The sequence below is a fragment of the Miniopterus natalensis genome, chromosome 10 (assembly GCF_054644295.1).
Source record: "Miniopterus natalensis isolate mMinNat1 chromosome 10, mMinNat1.hap1, whole genome shotgun sequence".
NCBI lineage: Eukaryota > Metazoa > Chordata > Mammalia > Chiroptera > Miniopteridae > Miniopterus > Miniopterus natalensis.
Window position 1 is genome coordinate 10848026 of NC_142090.1, and position 11451 is coordinate 10859476.

General features: G+C 43.0%; 1 protein-coding gene across 2 annotated transcripts in view; it reads left to right on the forward strand.

Annotated features, from left to right (window-relative positions):
- The window catches only part of PTN (pleiotrophin), an 88079-nt gene extending 77749 nt beyond the window's left edge, over nucleotides 1-10330 (forward strand). Inside the window, exon 5 of one of the 2 annotated variants that reach the window (XM_087820998.1) lies at nucleotides 9573-10330. In XM_087820998.1, the coding sequence (XP_087677124.1) occupies nucleotides 9573-9628 (56 nt within the window). In that variant the 3' untranslated portion in view covers nucleotides 9629-10330. The remainder of the gene's footprint in view (nucleotides 1-9572) is intronic. The other variant, XM_016221958.2, reaches the window with a different exon arrangement.
- Nucleotides 10331-11451: the final 1121 nt, after the last annotated feature.

Below are 11451 nucleotides of genomic sequence, written 5' to 3' on the forward strand. Positions count from 1 at the left end.
TTGACCATATAGGTGTGGGTTTATTTCTAGGTGCTCTGTTCTGTTTCATTGCTCTGTGTGAACATCTGTATATTATTTCCCATCCATGCTACTGTACGTGAAGTGAAAAGATCTAATTTCCTTCTCATTAGAGTGATACCTCTTTTGTCTTCTGTAAACTGGGATCTACAATGAATACCTCCTAGCAGCGTGGTAAAGATGAAATGAAGTCACATATGTCACAATGCTTGATAAATGTGCAGTGTTTTTAAGACACTCCCATTCCTTCCAAATGAACTTCTTGAGGTGGGTGTTTCCCTCAGCAGCTTTTCAGGGAAAAAAGAAAAAAAATTATGGTGATTACAATAATAGTACTTACAGTTAATATTTATTGAGAGCGTTGCATGCTTTGATTATAGTTTAGTACGTCACAACATTGTGTCATTGAAGATTCACAAAAGCTCTGGGAAACAGGTGCTACTGTGACCCCCTTTTCCATATGAGGACAGTGAAGCTCTGGAGGGTCGATGCTGAGCACACGGTTATACAGCTAATAGGCAGGAGCCAGGACTGAGTTAGGAGGCGGTCTGAGTCTAGACCTCTGGCTTTATGCACAGCCCCTTGCCCTGAATCTACCCAACACGGTGACCTCCGTTTCTTATCTAAGAAGAGCAATGACTGTCAGACCCACTTATTCCTTCATACAATCCCTCTGTGATCATGGTTTTCCACCAGCAGCAGACTCAGATCCTGGCTCCTTAGCAGGACGTGCTGCTCAGGCGTCATCCAGGTTGGCTCATGTTTGATTGTTGCTCCAGACATTGCCCATGTCCTGTGCCTCAGTCACACCAAACTCCTAGGGATGGCCGAATGGGCCGTGATTTCTCACACATCCATTTCTCTGAACCTGTGGTTCTAGAAGCTGGAACCTGTTCTTCTGTAGTTACGTATTTCATTATGTAAAACGTACTCTGTTCATTCAGTAAATCTTTATCGATGGGTGCTGTCTGCTAGAGTTAGCACCAGGGACAAATTAACGACCTATCTGGACCTATAGTGGAGTAGGAGGAACCCCAAGGGTACTGCATGGCATGGCAAATGCTATGACAGTCCTTTGGCATTGCTTCCAATTTATTCATTTATTTGTAAAATCTGTTAAGAGCCTTGGATGGAGCAGGCAATACATGAGGAGCTAGCGATGTTCCTTTCCTCTCACTACTCTGTTCCAGTGATGGCGGTGGGCAGATAACAGTGACACATATAAATAAATAATAATTAAAAGGATAACTCCATACTGGAGTAAGTGGCCTTAAAATCTAAAGAGTCAAGTAAGTATTAGAGTGACTAGAGTGGGGGTTGTGTGGCTAAGTTAGAGTAGCCAGGGAGAGCTGCTTTGAGAGGTGACTTTTGAATTGGGAGGAGCAACTGGCCATACTGGCATTCTAGAGACAAGGAGTTCAAAGTCCCTGAGGCCACAAGGAGTTCAAAGACTGCAAAAGAGATCAGTGTTAAAACTTCACCAGACTTCCCTTCCCAAGCATTACGGTGCTGGGGGAGTTCACTCCTCTGCTAAGACCTTCATTCATTCATTCCTCTGTGCATTTTTGCCAGCGCAGACTTGCTGCTCACAGTAGTGAACACCTTGAGGGCAGGAGCCACGTCTCACTCACCTTTGCAAGTTACCGCATGTCCTGTTTTCTAGTCCACGAGAGGAGCTCAGTGAATAGCGCTGATGGCAATGAACGAACGATGCGTCCAACTAAACTGGCCTGGCCTGGCTCACCAGGATGCATCATTCTTTCAGCGCCTCCGCAGATGTGCAGAGAAATCACTGTCGGAGCACAACCCGCTCACCTGGAAGAAGGCTCACCTGGGTGTTTTGCTCCCATGCTTATTAAAGAAATTTCAGTCCTAATTGCCGGCACAGCTGCCGGAGCTAGGAACTGTAAATATTTGTAGGGTTTACCGCACACTGCGTGTCTGCTTTCATGTCCCTTGGTAACTTCCACGCTCAGAGGCTCATTAGCTGCGCGCACACAGCAGCTATACAATAATTAGAATTGGGGGAGTCTGCATAATAGAACTCTGTTCGCACTCATTAGCTGCTGGGCTGAGGGACCTTCTTTATTTTTTTGACCCCTGCAGATCTGTGAACTTCTGCCGGATTGAGAATTTCTGTTCCGTGTTTTAAGTCGTAGCTGACACACACGCACACAGTCTGTCTTCTGTGAGACAGCCCTGGATGGAAAGACTTACAGATGAAGCGGCCCTGATTCCCATCTTCGCTGCTCTCCTCTGACTCTTAAGGGCAAAATCCACAGAAACGTTCAGCTTTAGGTTATATGCTTAATGTACTTTCCCAGACGAATGACTAGGCTTAGCTAATGCCTAGGGTGACGTGGAGGGATTAAGCTAAAAAGGGGGGTTCAGCTTGGTGACTCTCTGCCTGGTACGCACATGCATATAGGTCAGATCTGGAGTGACTCCAGCACGCTCCTGACTCTACAAAGAAGTGCACCCTAAAGATGGGCCCTTACTTGATGGGCTGGAGGAGCTCACAGAGAGCTGAACTGCTCCCCCTAAAGACAGGGAAATGCAGAGAGGAGGGGAGAGGCTGAGAAGGCCCCGGGTGCCTGGAGAAGGGCTTCGTCTACTGATACTGGGTGAGGTGCTTTGGAAAGTAGCCCACATGTTTGAGGACTTTTATTAAGCTTGTTCTGTGTGGGTGATGAAATAATTTCCCCCTCTCCTCCACCAGACCTTCCATTAACTCTACATGACTCGCCAGCGTTTTTATCGCAGACACTTGTCTTTGGAGGAGTTGCAGTTGAGTGCTGAGTCACCTCAAAAGGAAATGGGGGCAGAACAGAGCTTCCTTCCAGGGTCTGGGCACAGATGCATGATATCTTTTATTCACATCTGCTTGATATCAGAAAGCAAATGTAAAAAGGCAGAAAGTTGAGAGGAAGTGGTAGGAGTTGTTAGGAAATAGCTGGTGAGCCAACAGAGAGGTGGAAAGAGATGAAGAACAGTTATCAGCTTGTGGGCAGCACTGGGGAGCAGTCATCTGTGTACATATGTGTGCATGTATGTCTTCCATGCATAATTCTAGTCATACGTGCATACACATTCCATACATTAGAAGGAAACGCATCGAGTCCATGAAAGAAGAAAGGAAGTGAGTGATATTACCAAATAAGAAATCAAAGCAGAAACAACAAAATCGTAGTAACATAGACATTAGACAGGGCCACATCTGAGAAAGACACATTAAGAAAGGTTTTTAAAGATTATGCTTTTGATTTTTAAATAAAAATTCCCTTCTGTATTGTGGCACTTAATATGTGCTACCCTATTTCAGTGGAAAGACTGGGAAACCTAATGAACGGTTCACGTCAGGAAGCCCAGCCTGGATCCGAGGGGAGCTCTGGTTGTGCACTCACGGTTCGGGAAGCTTTATCATCACTTCTGAGGCACAGCGGTTATGGTGCCAGGGATTAGGTGCCTGGGCAGATAATTCTTAAGCACAGACAAGTCCTTTTAAATAGATTCATGAAGGTTTAAAAGGATCTTGGCGATACCCAGGGCTTGGGGCATGTCTGCATGGTGACAGTGCTCTTTGACAGTGACGTGCTCCCCTTCCTCACGCAGTTCTCGTGGTTTGCTGGATGAGCCCCGCCGGTGAGCTTTAGTGGTGTCTCTGGCACGCCTCCAGCTGTCCCTGGATGCTGGCCCTCCTACCTGTGGATCCCCAGTGTCCGTTTCTGCCTGTCCGTGGCTCCCTCACGTACGAATTCTACCTCTTAGAAGGTGCACATCTCTTCTTATTCTAGTGAATAATTCTTCCCACTGGTTTAATAACCCAGAGCCACTTTATGTAAATCAGCAGCAAACAGAGGTTGACCCACCTCAGTTAAAATCCAGGCTCCCCTCAATCACTTAATCTCTTAATTAAAAAAAGAAAAAAAAGTTTTCTGTGTACACAGCAGGCCATCTGGGGAGGAAGGGGGAGATGAGACCCTTATTCCAGAATTCTCAACTCTTCAACTTCTTGGAATAACATCCCCCCTCAAGGTCTTTGAAAAACCTTTAAATATAACATATTTCAATGCCTACTCACAAGCCTATTTCTCCCAGATTTTCCTAATACTGAAAATGGGAGGGGGTGTTTCCTTGTACCAACTACAGGGCAGTTCTATTCCTCTAAAGGCCAGTGACTAGATGGAAAAGAAATGGTGCCTGTGGCTGATTATTTATCTTTTGAGAACAAGTTTGCTGTGATAGGCTCTTATATAAGTTGCTGATAGAAATTTAAATTAGTACTTCCTTTCTAGAAAGAAATTCACTAATACATATCAAAAGCTTCGAAAACACCCTGGCCTGCTATAGACATAATTTTCTCTGCAGTGATTCATTCTCCCTGTGGATATTCTTTTACATCACAGGTATCTTCGAGGTCAGAGTAAACTAGCAGCAAGAGTAACAGCTGCCACATACCCATGATCTTTAATATAAATATATACCCTGAGAGTACGTTACAGTGTTGAAAGGCCCTCACACAGAATGATCTTGAAAAAATTACTTGCCTTGGAAGCTCTTTGGGGGCAGAATTTAGTTTTGTTTGCAATTATGTCCCAGCATCTAGAACAGCATCTGATAGACAGTGGATATAGAGTGTGCATTTGCTAAATAAATGGTTTTTTTACCAGTAGTAACATGGCATCTCAGAGGTTGTAATCCCACATAATGTTCCTGATGGCCCTCTGAGGACATACGGGGCTTTAGTATCCCCAGTTTACAGGAAACAATGTAGAATGATTGATTTGCCCGAGATCCCAGAGCTGCTAAATGGCAGACATCGATTAAAAGCTATTCCTTAGGTGAAGACTTGGTTCTCAGTACTATCCTAATGGAATTGTTTCCTTACTAAACAGAGGGCCATGGTGCCACTTATTACTTCAGTGGCCCTAAGGATTTTGTTTTGTATTCAGAATTAAAAATTTTTATGAACCCAGAATATATCATAGCATGGTTCCTGTGCCTTCTTCTCACTATCTCTCTTCTTTACCATCATAGATGCTATGTATGAAGAGAATTGTGTGCGCTCAATTTTGAGTTTTCTACTTAGGATTTGGTAAAGATGGCACTCCAGTTGCTAGGATTTATAGCAATATAAGAAGCAAGAATCCTTTCTAGAATATTTCTTTTTAGGAAAGTCTCAGGATTTTTTGAACACTTGCGAAAATATCTTTAAAAAACATATTTCTATTAAAATAATAAAAATGTTTACATACTTACCGTGAGAGAGAGAGAAAGGGAGAGAGATGAGTACTGTTCTCCAGCAACTCAAAAACTGTCACCCTCCAAAAGGATACAGGCTGTAAACCCAGGAAGTTAAAACACACCAAGGGCACTGCAGTGATGTGCTGGTTGGGATCATGCAAGGGAGCGAGAACAAGTCTCTTCTCAGGCAGGTGTCCTTTCCTCTCACATTTTGACAGTGGCTCATTTCCTGTTTGCATCCATTCCTGCCTCACAGCTTCTGTCCAGAGGGGGAAAGAGTGACAGGTAGCCTGGGGTATTATTTGGTTGTAGCTTGTGTATACTTCCTTCCGTTGACTGGACTCTTTTCAGTGTGAACTATGGTGCCCCACTGTGTCACACCAGGATGGTGATCACACTGGCTCTTTAAACCTTTAAGAGTAGCCGCCTACGATTCAATCACAAACCACTTTGCTTTACCCAGTTAGAGCCCTGCTCCGGGCCAGTTCATGACCCTCATGCTCATAGTAAAGATTTCTTTCACTGTAGCCTTAAAGCTGCTAAAATGGGACATTACTTTTACCTACAGTTATTTCAGCATTCTACTTTAAAGACCAAAAAAAAAGTTGAGAAATTTGGATAAATTTTCTATATATATATTTGTAATTTTATTCTCCATAAATTATTTTTGTTTGAAGAACTGAAATATTGCAAGATTCTGATTGAATTTATATTCTTTGCTTTCCTTGTTAGACTAATGGATTGACTTTTTCTATTTCCCATTCAAGTGTTCATTTCTTCACTGTGTGCAACCAGTATTTTAGGAGCACTTATAATATACCAGGTACTGAAGACACAGATGCAAAAGATAGATGTGGTTCTACCCTCATATGACAGGGGAAATACATATTAAATAACTAGATACAAAATTAATAGTTCAATTCTAATTTTGGTAAGAACAATGAGAGTCACAATGGAAGAATCTAACTGGGGGTGGAACCTGTTTTGTCTGGAAACTCTGGGAAGACTTTCTTGAGGAAGTAAAATTGAAGGTAAGGTTTTAAGGATGAGTAGCTGTTGGCTAAACAAAGGTGAGATAGTAAGAGTAAACACACTCCAGTGGACCGAACATAATGTGTAAAGGCTGAGATGGAAATAACCAAGGAAAATTCAAAGGACCACCATAAGGAAAATGGTGTATGGTGAGCCAATGAGGCATGTGTTCTTGTTTGTTACAGATTTATTTATTTTGCTAAAGGTTGACTAGTCAACTACAATGCACTAGGCACTGTGCTACGGGCTAGGGATATAACAGTGAGGAGAGATTGTGCCTTCTCACTAGAGATAAATGCTCTGATAGGGGAAATAAAGAGAAAAGGCTTCTAAATAAGATCAAGAGGTCAATACATTGGAAGGGGTGTCAAAACCGGTACCTTGGGGAGCATTAACAGGGTAGAGGTAGTGGTGGAAGTGTGGGGTTGATGGGATGAAGTGTGAGGTTGAAGGTCAAAGGCTAGGAGAGAAAAAGAATAATGTGCTTGGGGAATTGAAAGGAGCATACACGTAGAGAATCAAGTAAGAAGAGGTGATTTCAACAGTGGACAAGATTTAAGCACAAACTAAGACCCCTATAATAGGAATTTACTCCAGGTGTAGTGATTAATGGTTGTGGAGGTCAAGGGTTAGGGAATGGCCTCTCACCTGGTTCTACTGCTGGATTATGTAGACCTTGAGGAATCACTGACATTCTTTTGGTCTCTATTTCTTCCTTCATTACAGAGGGGCGGTGGACTGGGTACTTTCCAGATCATAGATTCCATGATACTATTTAAAAACCTTCATGTAGACTGGGTCAAGCTGGAGAGGTTGTATCAGTTGTCAAGGCCCCAGAGACAAGTAGCGACAAAACTCATTTAGTCCATCAGTAAAATATACATCAAAGTCACAAAAAACCTGCTTTTGATTGGAAGCAATATTACTGTCCCAATTTTCTTTTTTATTCTAAAAAATTTGAATACTTTGTTATGTGAGAAATCAAATTAACCTCATGTAAATACAAAGTCTTCCTTCTTTCCACATCTTTTCACTGAAGAATCCCATTTTTCTATTCAGTTTGAACCCAAAGTGGACTTAAGGTCTGCAGTGTGTCCAAGGAATCCTATAGTGACCTGCCAGTTGTGTCAAAAACATAAATTGATTGACATGGTGCAGGTTAAATGGGCAATTGGTTGATTTCTTGGTATTTAGCAAGTTGTTAATTAATAAATATAAAATAAATGCCAGGCTCAGGTAATAGGCAGGGGTTGTGCTCTTGCCTTTACCTTAGAGAACTGAGGAGAGAGTCCCATCCCCAAAGTGTTCCCTGAAATGAACAACCTGCATTCGCTAGTTCAACTGGTGTGCAATATTCAGAGTAAGTTCAAGTCTTATGAAATAAATGTATTCAGAATCTCATCAGTATGACATTTATTCAGATTTATGTATGAAATAGGGATATGCTAGCCAAAATTTGCAAATTATTGCTACAAACATCCACTCTTGCCCAGGAAGGAATTTGGAGAAATGGAGACAAGGGAAACCTAAGTTATATCCCAGTAAACATCCTAGATTATTCCCTGAGGATACCATTTTAATATATAACTGCTCCTTAAAAAGTCAATCAAAGCATGGGAATTATTAAATGCTCAGACATTAAACAGAAAACCTTTGACCTTCTGGTATCTTTGAACTTGGAAGTTCTGGTCATCTTAACTTTCATGGATCAAAAGAAGAAGACATTTATAATGACAAGTACACATAGTGTGTCTTTGATATAGAAAGGGGGACCTGAGGCTAGGGAAAGCAAAATGAATATTCATGGGCAGCAATTTAGCAGGTTGGAGCAACTCCTGACCTAACTGTACATGGCGCACCCCTGAAGCTCGAGTGGAGGAAGCTTAGGATTAGGAACTTCGTGCAGAAACACTACTTTGCCTGGTTTATGATGAACTTTAAAACTTACCTGAAGAGGTGGTGAAGATCTGAATGATAAAGATTCGAGCTCTGCTTAAGTATAAACTGGGATTTGTACATCTGTGGTTGGCACCGTGTCCCCTCCCATCACTAGCCTTAGGGCCGTCTTGGACACAGGCCCTCCGATTGAATGAACAGTGCCCCGGTCCCTGCTGGCCATTGTTTTTGTCCCAGTGTTCCTCTGTGGCTTACCACATTCAGTGACCTGCTCAGCCAGTATGTCCAGGTGATGGTGGAGAATATTATCCAGAGAAATGACCTCTTGTTCATTAAGTCTATTACCACTTAATGGTAAACTGCTAGTCTTTATTGAGCACATGCCATTGTGCCCTGTTCTGTATTCACTGGATTTTATACTCATTTCATTTGGGAATTAACCCTGCAAAGCAGTGCTATGCATATACCAGTTCGCAGCCGAGGAATCTGAGACACGAACCCGTGTGTTAGGTTCCCAGAGTCTCATGGTAACTTAGGGATGGGCCAGGATTTGACCTCCGGCCATCTGGCTCCAGAGCCTGTACCCACCCCATGTGCCTCTGCCACCACTGCGGGCCAGATGGGGGAAGGCCCTGAGAAGTGTCCAGCGACGTCCTTTCACTGGCCGGCCCAGGGGTTCTGCCCGTCCTCATCTTTGGAGCCAAAGCTGACGTCCTGCTCTGTAAGGCACACTCTTGTGCTTATGAAAAGGGAGATGGCAAGATGATTGAGTGCCAAAGGGTGGAGTCTTTAGGCTTACAGCCTCATAGCGTTATCCACCTGGCTTGGCCCAGTTCTACATTTCACTTGCTTCACCCAAGAGTAGGGGTCCTTCCAGGGTCACAGCCGCGTGTGCTTCAGAGCTGGTCCCGCATGGATGGATAGCTGGCCAAAAACACAAGCAGAGGGCACAGGGGGACTGGCGGGACTTCGGAACTGCTCATCAGAAAATACTCTCATCAGCAGCCTCCCGGGGAGGGAACGTGGGAAGGGGGGGGCCAAGCAAGGCCCTTGTGATGCTCCACGGAGCAGTCACCTGGCTCCTCCTTTCGGAGATGGCTGCTGTGTTTCAGTTTTTTCAGTAGGACCCCCAGACAGTGTTTTTCATATTAAATGGGGGCAGCCAGTAGGATCACAGGCATTTATAGATGTTCGCATGGAGCCGGGTTGCGTTACTCCTGCGTGTCCGCATAGACACTCTCCTGGCAAAGGCGGGCGTGCCCCAGGCGTGCCCCTTGTCTGTCTGTGTGATCGTTGCACTCCTGGCCAGTTGTCAGAGAAGTGACTTCCCCCCATAGCTTACTAATGGGATGCTTTTCTCTCTCTTTTTCTTTTAATTGCAGCAGAATCTAAGAAAAAGAAAAAGGAAGGCAAGAAACAGGAGAAGATGCTGGACTGAGAGAGGCCACCTCCGTGGAACATGAAAGGGACATCAGCAAACAGGACCAGTTAACTATTGCATTTATACCTACCGTAGGCTTTGTATTCAAAACGTATCTATAGCTTAAGTACACAATAGGCAGAAGCAAAAGAAAAGAACATTTTTGTAGTAGCATTTTTTAAATGTATACCATAGTACCGCTAGGGGTTTAGATTAAAGGACTGTAATCCTATTTAGAAAGTTGACTCATAGTACACGATAAACCATAGAAAATTGAGGTAAGTTTTTTTAAAGTTATGTGATGTTTTCCACTTAAAATCTTTTTTTTTTTTTTTTTTTTTACATTTTTTCTTTTGGCAGCAATTTAAATGTTATGTGCCATGTAAACTACTTCTCTTGTTAGGTAATTTTTTCACCTAGACTGTTTTCCCAATTGAGAAAATTATGTACTAAACAAGGCAGCAATAAAATACAATCATCCAATTTGAGGAAAATACCTTGTTTTCTGCCAATGGATTAAAATTTTTTTTAGACGGTAAAATAGGGGGAGGGGGCAGAGCATGCACAAGTTCAATGTTGACCTTTTTTTTTTTTAAAGAAAACATTAAAACGTGAAATTATTTCACTTCGGCAGAAACATTTGTTCTCTTGATGAAACTATTTTTCCATCTGAGGAAAAACACACTAGGAAAATAAATCAAGGTGATGCTAAAAAAGGTGCTTTTGTGTGTTATAATTTGCTATTGTAACCGTCCTGCATTTGTCACCTACACTCCCCCAGGCAACCCGCTAGCGGTGAGAATCTATCATACACACTAATTAAATCACTCTTGGGCGCAAAAGTTATAGAGGGTTACAACCTATAGATGGAGATTATAGATAATGTATATGTCGGTATAGATGTCTATATATCTACATCTCTATATTTTTAACTTTCTATCAATATTTAGTGGGTTAGACTGGTGGTTTAGAATTGAACAAAAGTGCCAGAGTAATCTAGTAGTTAGGAAATGCTTCTTCTGTGGAACACATCTGGGCTTGCACAGCCCAAATCAGGTTCAGAGCAACATAATGCAGAATGGTACTTTGAGTTTGGTCTCCAGAAACCAAGAATTGCCACTCTGGTATCTACCATATAGTGCCCAAGACTGTGCACATGACTCCCCTTATCTGCTGGGCTGTAAGCAACAATATATATATATATTTTAAATTTCAATTCTCATGGGAGGACATGCTTAGAGAGAGGAAGGGGGGGAGATAGAGAGAGATGAGAAAGAAACATCAATCGGTTGCCTCCCCGAATGGGACCCAACGGCAACCCAGGCACATGCCCTAACCAGGAATCTTTCTGTGCACAGGATGACACTCAGCCAACCGAGCCACTCCAGCCGGGTTCTAAGCAACAGTCTAAGTAAACAAGTCTATGTTTCTATTGTCCAGAGAAATAGTCTCAGAAAGCAGCTGGGATTAGCTTCCAAGCATTCTCCTGAAAGAGCCACCTTTAATTTTAAAGTGATAAGATGCAATAAACAAACACCTACCTCCTCAGGTAACTAAGTCCGTTTAAAAAGCGATGGTTTCAACATACCTTGGGCTAGCCATGGAGTAATGGTGAATTGGCCTGAGGATGCAGCCAAGGCATCTTCAAAGCTAAATTGCTTTCGCCATCAGGTTGAAGACGCCACTGGAGCTAAGAATATTGAGGGGGTCCGTGGAGAGGGGTGGGCTTCTGGCCACACGCACTGCCCATTTTATGGACTGGTGCTTAATAAAAGCAGGGGGCCCTGTAAAGCGCAAATGGCAAACACGGATGGTGAACGCGGCCCTTTCACAAGCAGACT